Source organism: Dermochelys coriacea, chromosome 4 (genome assembly GCF_009764565.3).
Source record: "Dermochelys coriacea isolate rDerCor1 chromosome 4, rDerCor1.pri.v4, whole genome shotgun sequence".
Lineage (NCBI taxonomy): Eukaryota > Metazoa > Chordata > Testudines > Dermochelyidae > Dermochelys > Dermochelys coriacea.
The window spans coordinates 131,196,434-131,215,815 of NC_050071.1; the positions used below are offsets into that span (position 1 = coordinate 131,196,434).

General features: G+C 41.4%; 1 protein-coding gene across 1 annotated transcript in view; it reads left to right on the forward strand.

Annotated features, from left to right (window-relative positions):
• Positions 1 to 14,950, forward strand: part of ATOH8 (atonal bHLH transcription factor 8) — a 33,389-nt gene extending 18,439 nt beyond the window's left edge. Inside the window, exon 3 of the mRNA XM_038399983.2 lies at positions 13,586 to 14,950. Coding sequence (XP_038255911.1) covers positions 13,586 to 13,591 — 6 coding nt within the window. The 3' untranslated portion in view covers positions 13,592 to 14,950. The remainder of the gene's footprint in view (positions 1 to 13,585) is intronic.
• Positions 14,951 to 19,382: the final 4,432 nt, after the last annotated feature.

Consider the following 19,382-nt stretch of genomic DNA (forward strand, 5'->3'; position numbering starts at 1 on the left):
CAAAATCTTTCTAACCCTCACATTCCCAAAGAAACGCAAGCCCAGCCCTTCCCACATGCCTGCTCAGAAGTAGAAAAGGGGGGAGGGGGAGGCTTTGTCTCCTATACAATGATACCAAACTGATCAGTTTCTATTTCTGAGTCTCACAAACACAATGTTTTTGTTTACGGGTCCCAGCTGGGCAGGGGAACATTTCAGTAAACATCCTCAGGTTTATCCAAGGCCAGAGCTAGGCCCGTAGTCTCTGTCCAACAAAGCAAACTCTTCCAGCCGAATCAACAAGTGTCACGTTATCCTGGTCAGTATTTCCTAATATGCTGGTAAGAAGGTGCTCAGTCAAGGCTAAGGCCAAAATGAAGAGGCACTAATTGGACACACTAACCAAGCAATAATTCCAACAACCAGTCAGAGCGCTGAGAGCAAACCAGTGCTTCTATTGGTTAACAGAGTTTGGAAGCTCCACCTGGCACCAATGAAAGTACACCCAAGGACTGTTTTGTCACTTTCAGGGCCCAATCTGAGGACTTTTGAAGGCAATGAGAAGATTCCTTTTGACATCAAAGGGCTCTGGATTGAGACCTTTACATTACAAGACTGTGACCTTTAGCATTTAAAAATGGGGTGAAGTGAAACTATTTAAATGTAGGAAAAACCTACTTCTTTATACCAAAATTCCGAATCCGCTTAATTTCCTCTGCCTTCCCTCTAGCCCCATAATCCATAGCTGTGTAAATATCAGATATGAAAATACTGAAATCATTATTAAATTAAAAGGCTGGGATATCTGTTCATAAAAGAACTGAGCTCTGGACTTCAGGTGGTCTAAAAAGATCTCTCTTCTGGGGGGGGGGGTCTTCCTTAGACTGTTGGATGAGGATACAGTGTCTTGGACCAAAACCACTGCTCTCTTGTTAATTTTGAAGTTGGCACATTTTCCAAGATCTCTGTGTGTTTTTAATCAGTTTTCAAAAGTTGCTGTTCTCTGGGTGGTTCTGCTGAATTATCGACTTCAGGTTGTTTGTTCCTTGCTCTTTAAAGTTATAACGAGCCAAGTAAAGACAGTCAAGTCCCCAAGCAATGTCCTTCAATTCACTCCATCCCCCTAACCTTTATCTACTGTCTTCTTTATTTTATTGGGGCTTGTCTCCTTCTCTCATGTCACTCTCACTTTCAATTCTCAAGCAGTTTACAGAATGTGCTATGGCACTGTGAGCTTTTTCACACAAAAAATAGCTGATTGGGGTTTGTTTTGATAGGCAGGAGCTCCAGATGTTGAATTTGTTGATGATGTGTAGCCTTTTGCTTTGTTTTTGATGTTGAATTAGCTGCTATTCCGGTCATTAGACTGTTGTTCAGACTTTGCTGTTGCAATAGGAAAAACAATGGATTTTTTTCTTTCTACTCCATTGTCTTAATTAGAAGAGTTGGATTATCCTTTGAAACCTTTTATGCTAGAAAATGCTCCTCTTAACAAGGCTAAAACACAAGGTGATCTGACAATTTATGCTGCTCTTATAGCTGATACTTGAGTAAGGGTGTTTGGCAATCCTATTTAAAAGGAACCAAGGGTAAAATGAAGGACTTCAAATGCCTCTTTGTGAAATAAATGGCCATGGGCAGCAAAGGGGGATAGAGGATTCTTATTGCCTTTCAATCTGTTATATAAATCATTTGAGCCACCTCCTGCTCTTGAAAACACATACATGAATCCCAATGAATGGAAGACCTGGATGCTCATTCATGGGCAGAATTCAACACATGGAGTCTTACTCCATATCTTACAGAGATGGGGTAATAAGCTCCTTTGAAATAGACACAGTAGGATAGGGAATATCCTGTCCTCTATTCATGGGAAGAGCTCTCTGTTGGCATTATCGTGAGCGTTGTGGATGTAAAAGCTGCAGAGAGTGGGTCAGAGAAGAGAATACGTATTATATTTTTCTATATTGTGTTGCATTCCACACACCTACAGAACACAATCCAAAGCCCACTGAAGTCAATGGAAAGATTCCCCTGATTGCAGTGGGCTTTGGATCAGGCTCTGATAGGGTGCTAACCACACACTATTGCTGTGTAGAAGAGTGGCACACAATACAAACAAGCTTCATTCATTACACAGTCAAGACCACACACATTGGATTATGGATCCTTCTTCTGCCGCTAACACAAATGATCTTTTTTATTGTTCTTTTCCCTCCTCCCCACTCATCCCTACAAACAGGCCATGCCTGGGACATAAAATATGAGTAAATGGCTTTGCACAAGGGACTTCATGGGGGCCGTATCCTCATCTCAGGCCACAGAGCATTAACCCAGCTGCTGTTACAGTTCATGATCTGTATGATGGCTGCTGCCTCTGCAAGAGGATTTGACCAGTGGATCTATGAAGTGTGGATACACCAGCCATACTGCTGCCTTCTCTCCAGGCTTCACTCCAAACCCTCTTTCATCCCTACCCCTGAGCACGGCTCCATGGCACACACAGCGGCTGTGGCATTCCCCTAGGCCAGCCTCTCCATGGCCTGTTGTGGGGTGCAGGAGCAGGTACCTCACTAAGTATCCCACTCAGATAATTCACCACACAATGCTGGGTGGGCTACCCCTCGCATCCAAGAGAGTGGCAGCTCCACCGCCACCACCCGCTCAAACTTTGGAACAATGCTTGTTTCGTTATCTTTCTGAATAGAATGTTAGCTGCTAACCCAATGCAGTGGATAAGTTTGCTTTTCTGTGAGCAGCAGCTGTTTAGCTTGCAAGGTTCTTTTTTCTTTCCCTCCCCCTCTTCTTTGTTTTTGATTAGTTGTTCTGTTAGTCAGTAACATTGTTGAGTACATGGAAGCTAAGCTGGAGCAGGGAGGGTTCCCCCCCCCCCCCCGCCTTCCCCCCGCCTCTCTCTCCTGGCAGTCGCAGACTCCAGATGTTCAGAGTGCTAGTTGGGAAGTCCTGCTGGCGCCACTTAGGGCAGAGGGCAGGGGAAAGGCACGCGAGCTGGAACCCAAAGCACTCAGTCACTGCAGGATTTGGCACATTCCCCAGCTTTCTGCTGGCACATTCCCCAGCTCTCTCCTGGCCATCTGTTCCAAAAAAACACTTTCAGAACCTCATCATCACTCAGGATACAACACTGAGAGCAGCTGTTATAGAGGCAGAAGGAAAAACCATGCAAAAGGTCTCTTTGTGAGAGAGGAAACTGGGTTATGAATAACAGCAGAACAGTTGGAGCTCAATAAAAAAAGTTTTCTGCCGGAATTTAGCTTCTTATTTTTAATTCCCTATATATGTGTGTACACACACAGTTAAAAATTAGAAACTAAATATATATATATAAATTACAATTGTATCTATAAAAAGAAAAGGAGTACTTGTGGCACCTTAGAGACTAACAAATTTATTAGAGCATAAGCTTTCGTGAGCTATAGCTCACTTCATCGGATGCATCCGATGCCACACGTACTCCTTTTCTTTTTGCGAATACAGACTAACACAGCTGCTACTCTGAAAATTGTATCTATGTATATGCAGACTTAAAAATAAAATGTAGCTATATTATACTATCATCATGTTGAAATTATATACAGCAAGAAAATCACGATATACAGATATATACAGATATAGTGATTTCTTGCCATGCTCTAATGCCACTTAATTTTTCCTTTGCAGAATCCAGCTCTAATTTATGCAACATTTAATTCTGTTCCAATTTTTAAGCAGCATTTTCTGCAGCCTCCCTACCCCCACTCCTGGGACAAACGAGTGGTGATTTTCTAGCATAAAAGGAATAGCTAGCGCAAGGCACCAGTTGTATGGCACTGAAACATTTTGCTTAGAGATGAATTGTTCTCAGATACTGTGATGTGATGCATTAGGACTATTATGGAGACACAGCCCCAGTGTAAAGCCCTTGAAGATCTATCACACGAATTTTAGAGATTTATGAAGATGATTGCTGTTCTGACAGTAAACACAGGGTATTGATGATTGTAACACATATCAGTGGTCTCATTGCTAAATACCAGGTGTAGTGAAGTCTTGATCATCTGAACTCCATTTCTTCAGTTGCAGTTCATGATGCCTTGGGGTTTTTGGTAAGTAAGGTCCAGGCTCCCATTTTCTCTTGTTTGAGTAAAGCACAGGTTGTTTTTTAAAAATAGCCACTCTGCTTCCCTGAGGTCAGCAGCTTAGCATGACTAGAAGAGGAATTGTCCACTTTGGTGTGGGGAACTTCTCCTAGCTGCCTACAGAAACCCTGAGCTGGCTCTCCTCATCCCATCCCAATCCCACATGATTCAAAACTTTCAGCCATCCCAAGACACCTCAGGACAGCCCAGGCTCCACTGTCTAAAATGTTACACCCTCATCTGTTGTGCAGCACACCCAGGAACAAAATGGCTATCTGAATTAGGTAGAGAGACCAGGCAGCTACACACAATGATGTGCACCCCCCAGTAACTAGCCACCAGCAACCCTTCCATTGCAATCATGCATTTTTGATAAACCTACGATTTGGAGCAGTATAGGTGCCAAAGGGGATAACGTTAAAGAGCAGGCACTCTAAGAGGATGCAGCATAACCCATGCTATTGCGACAAGCCAGCATTAACTTAAGATGCTCCAGCAGTTCTTCTGTCTGGAGCTGGTCGACCATCTGGATGCTGTAAGTGAGCCTAGTTGCCACCATTGATCTTGCTGCCTGGAAGAGTGGTAGTAAGGGGGTGGAGTCTACTGGCAGTCTAAATAGGTACACTAGCCCTTCTGTCCTTTGCAGGCAGTGGATTCTCAGGGCTCCAGCATAGCTCTATGGATTCCATTACTGCACTCCTCACATTTGCACTGGTCCAGTGGGGTTTCAAGATCACATCCCTTCTGCTCCATCAACAACTCAAGATGCAATGATGTTGAGCAGAAGGCTAGCACTGGAGTCTTTCTGCTGCATAAAAGACAGGATGTGGAGAGCCCGCATACATACCCCAAGTGTCAATAAGCACAGCTCCTCAGGCTGTCCCGATGCCCAGTGGAGGATAGATAAGAGCAAGGGTGGTGATCTATGTAGATCTATCAAAGAACCCCAATATCCCTGCTTAAGAGGGAATATAGCAACTGCATGGTCTCCTGTAGCTGTAGGTTCCACAGCCTGGTGTGGAGGATTCTCCCATGACCTCTACACTTATCTCCTCCACACACATCCCTTTTACATAGACTGTGCACTGGGTCTAGGATTTGGCCCTCATTTATGTGGAAGTTAATGAACACAAACCGACCAGATTCCACAGGCGTCTTGGTCTATTGAAACCACTTCATTTGAAATGCTTCCCAATGATGCCCGTTGGCTGAGGTCATTAGTCAAATTGTCAAGTTCAAGAATTAGGGGACTTCCATGAGAATTTTTTTATTATTATTAATTAAATCAGCCTTAGAATTTTCTGACAACTGTGAGAAGAGAGGGGGGCTAGGAAACAAATGAGGCTGATTCTGATCTGACTTAGACCAGTGCAAACGAGGAGTAGCTACACTGAATCAGTGGAACGCCAGTGTAACCAATAAAGAACGTCAAATCACATAGGATGCCTTCCTTTTGAATGCACAACGTAATTTATCTGCACTTGGCTAATCCATTCATTTGCATATAAATATATCACTGGCCTTCCATGCCTCTCAGCAAAGATTTCATAGTAAAGATTTGCAACGAGATCTCCTATTACTAAAGCAGCATTGCACAACATGTATTGATAGTGCATTACGTAGTAATATATAAAGGACAGTGGGTCAAAACAAATTAACACAGAATCTGTTATGATCCCAATTTGTTTACTAATTCACAAAATTGAGCAATCCAAAGCCCTCTGAAACCACAAGGAGTCTTTCCATTGACTTCAGCGGGCTTTGGACTAAGATCTGAAGCTGCCAGTCCTGCAGGCCTGTTTCCAAGCAGAATGCCTCTAATGTCCAGGCAGCAAGGTTCCCTACTTTGTTCCCTTTTGTTTTCTCCAAAGATTATTGCTAGATAATTTATTTCTGCAATGGCGAAGTCTATCTTACTAAAATTGCTGTTACAGGTTACAGCATGGGATTCAAAGATAATCTATTTTTCTACTGTCCATTACTGAGGCAGTTCATTTCTCCAGGGTTTCCTCGCCCCCCTTTCCTGTTTTATGTTTTGATTTCATAAGGAATGAAGCAGTCTTTAGACAACCAAATGTTGTTGTGGTAATTATTATTAATAATATTTATATGGTATCATAAAATGTCTTGATTTTTGACAAACACAGAATAAGAGGTAATTTTCCTACCAAATAGTTTAAGGTAAATACAATTGTCTGCCTATCCCTCTGCCAGCAAATACTAATTTATTCAAAAGCTCAGATCACAACTTTCAGATTTCCAAAACTAAATTAGGGCACTTGTTCTACATTGTGTTACTCAAATCAGCATTTAGGTGCCATAAGAACCAATGTAAAAGCATCTCCATGTTGAGGTGAGTGCTCAAATCCCAAACTGGAGACCCAGGTTTGAAAAACTGAGCTCATCATTGTTAAAATAAGAGATCCTGCCTCTCCCTAGTCAATCCTTACATTTTCATTCTCATCAAGAACCAAAAAACATTTTGAGTGGCACCAAAAACATTTTCACTCTGAGCTCTTGATGTTACCATTTAATCTGTTAAAAGAATGTTTTGATTGAGTAATTTCTCCTGTTTCTTTGTGTTTTCATTGCCCTAAAGAACTTTAGGGAGGCATCTGTTTCTTTTTTCAGTGTAGAAAACAAACAAATGCGTATTGGAAATAATTTAATTGCATTTATGTGATGGCTTTGTTAAACATTTTGAATAGAGATGCAGCTGACCAGAACTCCGGAATATGAGAGTTTTCACAATCTGAACCCAGACAATCTAATTTTTGCAATTGGCCGGTAGCTCTATAATGGGCTATATTAAAAGCCTGGATCCAGACTCCCGCAGACTTTGGGATGTTAAAAATCCAGATGCAGAATACAAATTTGCAGCTTGAAGCCTAGCTTTAGTTTTAAAGATGAGCTCAAAATCTGTTAATAGGGAATGCTCCACTTCTAACATAACCTGAGCCCTGGCCCTGCAATGAGCTCTGTGTGTTCAGATCACTGCATATAGGCAGTGCCCAAGTGACTTCAAACCATCTCTGTGCTAGCATATGTGTTTGCCTGCATGGACCTTATTGCAGGAATGGGCCCTGATGTGCATTGTATACCCACATATACAGGACAAAGGGGCAACTTTAAAGGGGCTTGCATGGTATGCAGTAGCAGATGGCCCCACAGGCAGCTTCCAGTACTGCTAATATAAAAGAAAATATTGATAACCTTATAACATCCCTGATATAGCACCCAATCCTGAAAAATTGGATAGGATGCAGAAAAGAGCCACAAAAACGATTTGAGGGCTGGAGAAAATGCCTTACAGCTTAGTCTATTTAGCTTATCAAAAAGAAAATTGTGAAGTGATTTGATTACAGTGCATCAGTACTTTCACAGGGAGAAAATACCATGTTCTAAAGGGCTCTTTGATCCAGGGGGAAAAAAAACATAACAAAAACCATTACTGGATGGTCAAACCAGACAAATTCAGATTTCCAACAGTGAGGTGATTAAATGTTGAAACAAACTATCCAGGGAGATGGTGCATTCTCCATCTCTTGATAACTTCAGATCAGACTGGATGCCTTTCTGGAAGTTATGCTTTGATCGCAATCAGTTGTTTGGCTTATCCAGGGTGATTTTTGTTTCCAGGCAAAACACTGCACAATGGGCCGGGTGCACTGTGGAGCTGTTGTTCTGGAGTTGTTTGTTTGTTGCCGGACAGTGATGCAAGATGTAGGAATTGGTAAATTTTGGTTCTTATCCAGCATCACCAGTTTTATCTTTTGTATCTTATGCCTATTTCAAGGCAGACGGTTAGGGATTTGGCTAGGTCAAGAATAGAGAAAGCCCCCACTCTTCAGTGATAAGCTCTATGAAGCCCTGTAAGCCCTATCTTTATCAGATCAAGAAAGATGTGGGCATCATTATTGACAGCTCAATAAAAACCTCTGCTCAGTGTGCAGTTGAGGTCACTGCCATGGAGAGTATTGGAGGCAGGGAACTTGACATGATTCAGAAAGGGACTGGACACTTGTATGGGTATCAAGACTATCCAGATTTATCAAAGTTAATGATAACAAAAATTGTGGAAAGATATTAAATCTCATGCTTCAGGGTTTAGGCCAATCTCTAAGTACATGAGATCAGGATGAGACCTAATGGGAGGGGCAGATTATCCCACATCTACTACTGCAGGGTTCCCACACCTTCCATTGAAGCATATGGTACTGGCCACTGTCAGAGATGATACACTGGACTAATCGGATCTCAGCTGTGATCCAGTCTGGCGATTCCTATGTTCCTACCAATGCACCTACATTTATATGTCACTTTTCACTGTAAAGTCTGAGCCCTGTTAGGGTACTGGAACTCCAGTTCGGATACCTTTTGAGTAAGGGCTCAGTCCTGCATCTCTTTCTGTGAGGAGCAGAGCACCTTTAATTCCCAGTGAAGTCAGTGGAAGTTGAGAGCGCCTTTAGTGTGATCAAGGTACTAAAGGAACACTCCAGGAAGACAAGGCCTTGCGGAGAACCTAAATTAATTCTTTGCATTGTTCTTTACTGCAGGGGATGTGAGAGAGATTCCCACACCTGAGCCATTCTTTTTAAGTGACACATCTGAATAACTGTCCCAGATTGAGGTGTCAATAGAGCTGGTTTTGGAACAAACTGATAAATTAAACAATAATAAGTCACCAGGACTGCACAGTATTCACCCAAGAGTTCTGAAGGAACTCAGATATGACATTGCAGAACTGTAGTATCTAACCTATCACTTAAATCACCCTTTGTACCAGATGACTGGTGGATACCTAACGTGACAACAATTGTTTTTTTAAAAGGCTCCAGAGATAATCCTGGCAATGATAGGCCAGAAAGCCGAACTGGTGGATTGGTTAAAAGAAAAGGAGTACTTGTGGCACCTTAGAGACTAACAAATTTATTTGAGCATAAGCTTTCATGAGCTACAGCTCACTTCATCGGATGCATTTGGTGGAAAATACAGTGGGGAGATTTATATACACACACAGAGAACGTGAAACAATGGGTTTTATCATACACACTGCAAGGAGAGTAATCACTTAAGATGAGCCATCACCAGCACTGAGGCGGGGGAAAGGAGGAAAACCTTTCATGGTGAGAAGCCAGGTAGGCCATTTCCAGCAGTTATCAAGAACAGCTGAGGAACCGTGGGGGGTGGGGTGGGGGGGGAGAAATAACATGGGGAAATAGTTTTACTTTGTGTAATGACTCATCCATTCCCAGTCTCTATTCAAGCCTAAGTTAATTGTATCCAGTTTGCAAATTAATTCCAATTCAGCAGTCTCTCACTGGAGTCTGTTTTTGAAGTTTTTTTGTTGAAGGATAGCCACTCTCAGGTCTGTAATCGAGTGACTGGAGAGATTGAAGTGTTCTCCAACTGGTTTTTGAATGTTATAATTCTTGACGTCTGATTTGTGTCCATTTATTCTTTTACGTAGAGACTGTCCAGTTTGACCAATGTACATGGCAGAGGGGCATTGCTGGCACATATTACATTGGTAGATGCGCAGGTGAACGAGCCTCTGATAGTGTGGCTGATGTGATTAGGCCCTATGATGGTGTCCCCTGAATAGATATGTGGACAGAGTTGGCAATGGGCTTTGTTGCAAGGATAGGTGGCTTGGTTGAAACTATTGTAAAGAACAGAATCATCAGACACAGATGAAAACTATATGTTAGGAAAGAGTCAACATGGCTTTTGTTAAGGGAAATTGTTCCTCACTTATCAGTTAGAATTAGAAACATAGAAACATGGTGGACAAGGGTGATCCAGTCAATGCAGTGTACTTGGACTTTCAGAAAGCCTTTGATAAGGTCCTTCACCAAAGGCTCTTAAGCAAAGCAGGCAGTTATGGGCTAAGTGGGAAGGTCTTCTCATGAAATCAATAATTGGTTAAAAAATAAGAAACAAAGGGTAGAGATAAGCTGTCAGTTTTCACAGTCAGAGAAGTAAATATCGGGGTCCCTCAAAGATCAGTGCTGGGACCAGTGCTGTTCAACAAATTCATAAATGATCTAGAAAAAGGGGTAAAAAGTGAGGCGGCAAAGTTTGCAGACAGTACTAAATTATTCAAGATAGTTAAGTCCAAAGCTGAATGCAAAGAGTTACAAAGGGATCTCACAAAACTTTCGGGCAAGACAATGGCAGATGAAATTCAATGTTGATAAATGTGAAGTTATACACATTGGAAAACATAATCCCAACTATACATATAAAATGATGGGGTCTAAACCTCTCAAGAAAGAGATCTTGGAGTCATTGTGGATAGTTCTCTGAAAATATCTGCTCCATGTGCAGCAGCAGTCAAAAAACCTAACATTGTTAGGAATGATTAGGAAAGAGGTAGATAATAAGACAAAAAATATAATGTCACTACATAAATCCATGATACACCCACACCTTGAATATTGCATGCCGATCTGGTCACCCCATTTCAAAAAAGCTATATTAGAATTGGAAAAAATACAGAGAAAGGCAGCAAAAATGATTATGGGCATGGAACAGCTTCCACATGAGGAGAGATTAAAAAGACTGGGACTGTTCAGGTTAGAAAAGAGAGGACTAAGAGGGGGAGATGATAGAGGTCTATAAAATCATGAATGGTATAGAGAAAGTGAATAAGGAAGTGTTATTTACCCCATACCAATGAACCAGAGGTCATCCAATGAAATTAATAGGCAGTATGTTTACAACAAACATAAGAAAGTACTTCCTCACACAATGCACAGTCAACCTGGGGAACTCAGGGCCCAAGGATGTTGTGAAAGCCGAAAGTATAATGGGATTCAAAAATGATTTGGATAAATTCATGGAGGGTAGTTTCATCAATGGCTATTAGCCAAGATGGTCAGGGATGCAACCCCATGCTCTGGGTGTCCCTAAATCTCTGACTGCCAGAAGCTGGGATTGGATATCAGGAGCTGGATCACTCAATAAATTGCCTTTGAAGCATCTGGAACTGGCCACTATCAGAAGACTAGATTCTGGGTTAGATGAAGCATTGGTCTGACCCACCGCAGCTGTTCTTATGGGTTTTTTATTTCTCGTCACTAACTCTCAAGGTAAAATTTTCAAAAGTGCTTTAGTGACTTGGGATCCAAAGTCCCATTTTTAAAACTGACTTAGGGCCAGAATGAATTTGTAAATCTGAAGATACAGATGGGCACCTACTGGAATTTTTAAAGGCATCTCAGTGAGAGATTGACTCTACACCCAGTGATTAGGGCGTTCACATAGGGTGTGGGAGAATCAAACTTAAGTCCCTGCTCCATATCTAGCAGAGTGGGGATTCAAACATGGGTTTCCCACAGCCCAAGCGAATGCCCTAACTACTGGGCTAATGGATATTCAATGTGACACATCAACTGTCAGCATGCTCTGAGATCTCCTTCAGGATCAGGCTCTGCTGGTGAGATAGGGAGAGGGACACATAGTAAGAAAATCCTACTTGGGCTTTGGCTGAGCTGCTTGTCATCATCAGATCTTAGGTGGCTTTGCACATGCCCATCAGAAGAAACTTAGGTGTCTACAGAGATAGGTGGCAGCTAAGTGGTGGTTTTGAAAATGTCCGTGGTGCCTAAATGCTAGATGTAGGCACTTAAAGAGGCAGTTAGGCACCCATTACCATTGTGAATCTGGCCCTTAAGACACTTTTGAAAATGGAATTTAGGAGCCTGAGTGACTGGGAGTAACAAAAGGTCTCAGTTGTACTAAAATTTGTTTGGAAACGCTTAGTGGGTATTCTGCATTGGGTTTGTGAGCGACTTCTCTGTGTTTGAAACCACAGCTCTGAGTTCTGTGTGTTGTGATGCAGTAATGAAACATTGCAGTGACATCCCACAGCTGAGTGCAAATTCCCAAACTAGGTCTGTCACTCACGTGATTAACAGATTTATGCACAAACAAATGTAAGGGGAACATTTCACTTCTGAAGGCTGGAAAGCACGCCGATCAGAAAGGTGAATGCGGTAACTCAAGTCACTCTGTCGCACAAATCCAAGTTGTCCCATTTAGTTTCCCTTCCATTCATAAATCCGTGGTCAACTTCTGAAACTTAAAACAGATCCCAAGAGGTCTTTGAAAATTCACAAGGCTTTTCAAATACGAGTTTTGTATTTACAGTCACTTCAGCTTTTAGCAGTTGTAGCTGGATTCAGCACCTTTATCCTTTGCCACGGTACCACCCTAAAAACACACATACACACTCTCTCTCTCTCTCTTCAAGATGCCTGTCCTACTCCATTCTGTTCTGTTCTAGCCAAGTTCTTAGGCCTCACCCATCACTGTGGTATCTGAGCGTGCACAATTTGGTGCTTTGCAAATAAATTCTCATTTTCAGTATAAATTTTCTTTTGGGGACCCATCTGGCACATGGCCAAGGGGAACCCCTAGTTTGTGCATATGAAAGTGAGAAATACAATTGGCAAGACTTCCCTGCATTTTATCATGGGACTTTCGGGCTTGCCGCTCTTAAGTACAGTGGTCAGGAAGGAGAAAAAAGAGTTGAAGAGGATTTGTGGAGGAGGAGAGAATGAGATTTATAGGAGGAAAAAAAGGTTGGGGGAAGAAGGGAAGGAGATGGGGGGTAGAAGCATTGACGAGTGGGGGGGGGAATCAAGAGAGCTGCGTGAAAAAAGAAGTATATTTTGCAAAAAAATCTAAACCCATTTTCCCCAACATTTTTCAGTTTCCTGGGAGGAGGGGACTCCTCTTTTCGCTTCCCTTTTTCCTCATTCCCCCCTTTTCCCATTTTGCCACTAGAAAGGCAGGAGAAAAGAGGGGAAAAACAAAATATGTAAAAAATAGTTTTACTCTTTTTGGTGAAAAATCAAACCTTAAAAAAAAAAACTTTTCATGGAAAAGGTTTTTTGTTTTTTTGTTTTTTTTAAAAAAAAGGTCATTTTTCATTAAAAAAAAGAGTCTCGTGAAAAACTTGAACCAGCTCACCAAGGATTTGATCCAGGCATGATTCTGCCACCCTGGCTCTCTCTGAGTAGTGTGTCACTCTGTGAAATGTCCTGCGAACTCCTTACTCACAATGAAGCTTTGAAGTCAGCGAGAGCCAGGGGCTCCACCAAGGGTGACCGCTCAGTAGTGTGAGCTTGGGATTCACCATCTGCCCCACAGATTTCAAGGGGACGCCCTGCCCAGTAAGATGCTACTCATTGGGAATAGTGGTAGCACATTCTGGCCCTTAATGTTCTGTGCCTCCAACCTTGGGACACCATATCATTCAGGTTCTGCGGAGATCACCTAACCTTTCCTTCTCAGAGCAGTTAACCCTGATCCCGCCTCACTGAAGTAAATGGGAGGAACACTGCCATGGACTTTTATAGACACAGGATTGGGCCTTTAAAGAACAAGCACCTGGTGTCATTGAAAGAATTCTCCACTCACCAATATGTTTACCCCTGTGATGTATCATTTCTTTTCAGGAGTAATAACCAGGAGGGAGGATTCAGAAGATTTTCCAGCCAGAGTTCCATCCATTCTTGGCAAAGGTTGCATGATCCAGATGAAGACTGCAGCTTTTTGCAAAGACCCCTTTTCAAGACGACAGTTGGCAGTGGGACTTACTCAATCTCTGGGGGGAAAAAATGGAGATGCCTTTTTTAAAAAAAAAAAAAAAGCCAGCCACCTTTTAGTACGTGCAATTTATTTAGCACTTTTCCCTTTGCTTAACTGGGAAATGTTACCCTCTCTGCTCATGTTGTACAGTCATTTTGTTGTTGTTGTTGTTGTAGCTGTTGTGCCAAAGACTTGATGGAGCTTCTACACAGCGTCTAGTTTTGCCTTAAACGTTAAATCCTTGAGCCAAAGAAAACTCAGAAATTCTGTTTAGGTAATGTTGAGTGGGCCAGTTTAATCAGTGACAAATCTGAATTTCTGAATCCTTCTGTAAAAGTTTCCTCTTTTTTTTTTCCTCCTGTTCATATCTATCTACTTGCAGCCCTGGAACCAGCATTCACAGCCGGAAAAAGCCAGGGCACACCAACACTTGCTCCAGAGTTGATCTCTCTTTCTTTCAGCGATTTCATTGTTCTACTTCTTTGGCAATTACCTGGTTTTCTTCCTGCTGGAAAACATTGTGCATAGGGTAGAAATACTGACACAAAGTGAGAGCTGAAACCAGATCTATGCTTTTTAAATATAAATATATAAATAAATAAAAAGTGCCACATAAAGCAATAAAAAAAAAAAATCAATAAGACAGTTCAGATAGGCAGCATGGTGTGTAGCAAAACAATTCAGTAATTTTGTTTCGGTTTTGTGAAGTCATTTTTGGCTGTTTTTTTTAAGTAGTTAAAAACCCATGTAATGCAAAGGCATTTGAATCCTATACTGTATTTTTCGCTTCAAATTGAAGTAAAAAAATTAAGAACCATTTGCTTGGAATAAGCAAACTTTATAGGTAATGCAGTTCATATGCAAGACATCTGCTAGTGATGGAGGACAGAATTCAGTGTCAGAGTAAAAGAATATGGGTTTGTAAAGAAAGGAGATTAACATATTTTGTTTTCACTTAAGGGTAAAGGTTATACCTCAGGGGACAGATTCAGATCTGTTACACTAGTGTAAATCAGGTTTACTTACGTTTGATTTACTCCAGTGTAACAGATCTGAGCCTGGCCCTGTGTGTGTATGTCTGGAGTTGGGTGGGGTAGGAGGTCTCTTCTCTTCATTATATGAACATGTAACTCTTAGCAGCCTCAGCAGGAATTATGTGTGTGTGCAGAGGGGAGATCAGACTCTGTGCTACTAAACTGTTGACCTGATATCAATACAAAATCCTGAACTCATGAGTTGCTGTCCGTTTATTTTTCTGTATGAGCTCACCAATTTAAAGAGGTCTCTCCTGGCTTTCATGGCCCCACTGCTCCCTGAGGAGATGGTATATGAAGGCTGAGTGGCTGCATGCTATCCGCCCTGAAGAGCGTCTGACCCTTTGTGACTGAGCACTGGGTTGAGGGTTTGTTCACTGGAATGCAGGTTTCCTGTGAGGGCATGGGAGAATTCCCAGGTGAAATGACTGAGACTTTTGTATGATACTTCCCATTCAAGGGTGTAAATATATCTCCCACAGCCTGCACAGTGCTTTGGAGTCCCAGCATACTTGAGCAATGCTACCAGAAGCGGAGCAACCAACCAGAAATCTCCAGTGGGGTGTTATCAGCAATCACTGTAGGGATACTGGAGGGAATTGTTGCAGCATTGAAGACCCACTGCTGAGAGGTACCAGGAAGATGGGAGGGGGAGGTATGAACTGGTGGATTTGGTACAGTAGAGGTGAATTAACGGAGCTGATAGAAAAACCAGGAAGGAATTGAAGGATAGAGGGGCAGGGAGGAGGGAACACCACCACATGAGCAAACGTGGGTACCTACGGGTGCTGATGGAAGTTTTACTGTCGGGCCTAATCAGAAACTCTGCTTCAGTTAGCAATAAACCTGCCCTCTCATTGGGTAAATGCACAGAATTCGGCTTGGAACCACTGGTGGGAAATAAGACTTAGTCAGCCCAGGCTGTTTTAGACGTTGTTGGGGAAGCACAGCTAGTTCTCCATTTGCTCTGGAGTAGAGCTGTGTGAAAGATTAAGAGTGGGCACTTTTTAAAGAAATTTAGTTTCCTTTTCTGATCCAAATTGTCCAGAAGCAGTTCACTATTTTGTAAGGTGTGTTAATTAATAATTATTAATTACTCATTATTCATTACTTGCTAATAGTTCTTTTTCAGGAACTAATGCATGAGCAATTTGCTGCAAGTATGCAGGAGTCACAAGCTGAGCTGTACTTCTGCATTCTGGTTGGATATCTAGGTCACATGGTATTGTGGGGGAACACAGAATCAGGATTCAGACTTACAAATTCCAAAACTCACTTTCTTCTAATATTCTCTACAACTCACATTAAATTTGCTGCTCCTGCCATACAGTCCTGCAGAGGAATGTTCGCCAAAAGCTAATACTAAAGGAATACTCCCAGAACAAAAGCAATTTCAGGTCTTCAAATGTCCATAAAATATTTTGTAGATGTTCACTCAGCTCTACTCTGGACTCTCTATGAGATAAATTTACCTAAAACTAGGAAACTACAATAGTTATTGCCCAACACCACCGCATTACAACACCATTGCCAGCAAAGTTAGCAATATGGCTATACTGATAGCCCTAAACCATGTCTTCACTAAGAATGAATGTGAGTTTTTACCATGGGATAACTAACACACGTATGAGCTATGCCACTGTAAAAACATAATGGAGACAAGGCACCAGAGTTTTTTCTGCGAGGTAAATTAGGCAAGGTCACCCATAGGCAGGAGTATAGTGCTGACCTTGACTACCTACCTCCCGATAAAGGCTCCCAGTTCTTTATGCGAGATAACTACCCAGTGTTTGTTATCTCTCTGTAAAAAAGACACCTTTGTGCCAGTGAAGACAAAGCCTTAATATAAATGGTCCGTTGTTTGTTACACATTTTTAACACTATCTCAGTGAGCTGATCTAAGAGATGACATAAGTGCCTAACACCCCCATGTACTCTTGCAGAGCATATTCAAAGGGAAATTCCATTGGCAAGTGGACTTTTCCTTGCAATAGCCCAAATAAATACATGAGTTGAAGGTAAGGAAAAATGGGAATATGAACTGTGCGTATCTGAATTTCAAAAGAGAGCTCTCCCCCAACCTTGCCTTTATTTTCAATTTTGGGGTTCAGTTACACAAAATCTTGAGATTTGCAGGGTTTAAAGTAAAGAACAGAACACAGTCCTGAAGCTGCATGTTTCCTGGTTGCTTACTTGTGCGTCTTGAAGCTGAACTTGTTCCTCGACACTGTTGTCCTTTTAATTTACACATGAACAATTTGCCAGAGCTCAACTGTAATTGACCATGACCAACCATAATGAAAAGAGGCAACATGTTCAATAAGTAATGATGAGCTGATCCAGATGAAAGAGTTTCATCTAGTTTGAAAACGCATTTACTACAGCACAGAGTGGTGCTCACCAGGACTATTAAGTCTAGCTGCTATAGGCTCATGGAGCCAGATTCTGACCTCAGTTACAGCATTGTAAATCCAGAGCACAGTAACTCAACTAAAGGCAATGGAATTTTTGCAGATTTACACCAGTATATTGTACCCGAGATCAGATTCTGGCCTCCTGGGTGTTATGAGCTATAATGCAAAAGGTAAGGTATGCCATGAAAATAACAGCACGCATCATCTGTACTTAAAGTACCACACCTTGTACGTGTTCACACAGTACCCTTTATCATACACTATATGATAGCATCTGCCCTGGTCAGGCTCTGTACCACTCAGGTCTAAATGATCTCTGAATGACGTTAGCAAACATGAAGATTTCAGAGATATTTAACAATGAAAGCAGATCTTAGAAATGTGACAACACTATCACCTCCATCTTTCCATTATGAGCTTTCAGGGGGTGTGAAATGAAGCTTAAACTATGTGAAACAAACAGAGGTTGTATGTTTCAATAGCAAAGGATACACAGCAGCATTCCATGAGAGCTTCTGTACCTGCACGTTAAATAAATGTTCTGTCACAAACAACTCATTGAGATGTTACCTAGTCTTGTACCAGATGCTGACGCTAGCAGCAGCTATAGATACAAAGCTGAATTTTGCTCTCAGCTATACTAGTGTGTAGCTAATTATAATCAGTGGAGCTAGTCCAGATTTACACTGAGCAGAGCAGAGAGAAGAATATAGTCCATATTCTGGGATGATTTACATCTCAGGAGATCTTATTGACTTCAGTGGAACTCCATACAGTGCTAGTATACAATGTATCTCATGAATAATGTAAAAGCACACATACAAGAATAAGGCTGAAGGTAAGAATCCTTCCTCAATACAGAAATCCTCTTTCAACAGTTCTATAAAACTACTCATGAAGAAAGAGGACAACCTCAGTAAAGGGACACCAGGTTGCAAATATAGTTTTGCAAACTCTTGTGAGATTATCGTGAGTCTTGCAATATTCTGTGGTTTTCTTAAAGCTGCAGCCTCTGAAGGGACGTAATTAGGTGAAAATCTCATCTTTCGTTTTTATTTTTTAAAAAAGAGTTTCTAGACATAATGATTACAGAGAAAAGTTTGAAAGTATGACCCCAGCACACCCTAAGAACATGAAGCTAAATGGCAAATGGAATGAACCCCAAATATTTTTTTAAATCTCATGATTTTTAAGCCTGTCATATTGGGGGATCCTGACTCATGATTTTTGAATGCTTGGGGTTTGTAATCCTGCAAATAACAGAGAAGAAATTTAGTGCTGCCACAGGCCTGGACGTTTAGTGGCAAATAATGACTTGAAATACACCCTGTGCAACCCCACTGAGACCAGAGAAAATCAGTAAATTAGGAGGAATTTAGTCCTCTGTACTCTTTTGGGCTGGAGCATCCGGCCATAGAGGAAACAGGTTCAATGTGTCTAGGGAGGCACATCTATCTAATCTCATGTATATAAAAGACACTTAGCACCAATGTATCTAAGCAGAAACTCTAAGAACCACCTAATTCTAACTAAACCTTATAACATTAGGAGGGTGACCGTGTGATCCTGAAAACTGGCATGAAGCCAGGCACCCATATAGAGCTGGGCAAAATTCTAACCCTGTTGTCACCTGACTCCCCTACCTCAGATGGGAATCTGTCCCACCTACTCAGTTTTCTCTGTCCGATCAGGCCTCCTTACACTAGTCTCACAATGTTCCATTTTAACTCATTGTTCAGGGAGTTTTAGGTATGCAAGAAATGCAGCATTAGGCTTTTTGGTTCAAAAATCATATTATGCTTTGCTTTGGTTTCCTTTTCACATATCAACCCACAAATTGAAATGGATTATCTCAGGATGGACCCAAATGAAAATGCCAAACCTTCCGACTTCAGAAGTGTTTGAAATACAAACCCAGATCTGAATTTTGCCAGTGATCTCCATCTCCATAGTTAGCCAACCCCAAACTCAGATTCCTAATGGAATTGGGTGATTATTACTATTATTAGTTTTTGTAAATAGTAAATTTTCAAAAACTATTCTCGAATTTGGGTTGAATTCAGCAAATAATTTCAGCTGAAAAATCTACTTTCTTTAAAAAGTCAAAACATTTTATTTCAACCACTTCAAATCAAAACATTTTGACTTTGTTTTGAAACAACATTTCCTTTAGAAATTGAGCTCTTTATGTTTTAAAATATGCACAACAAAAGGGT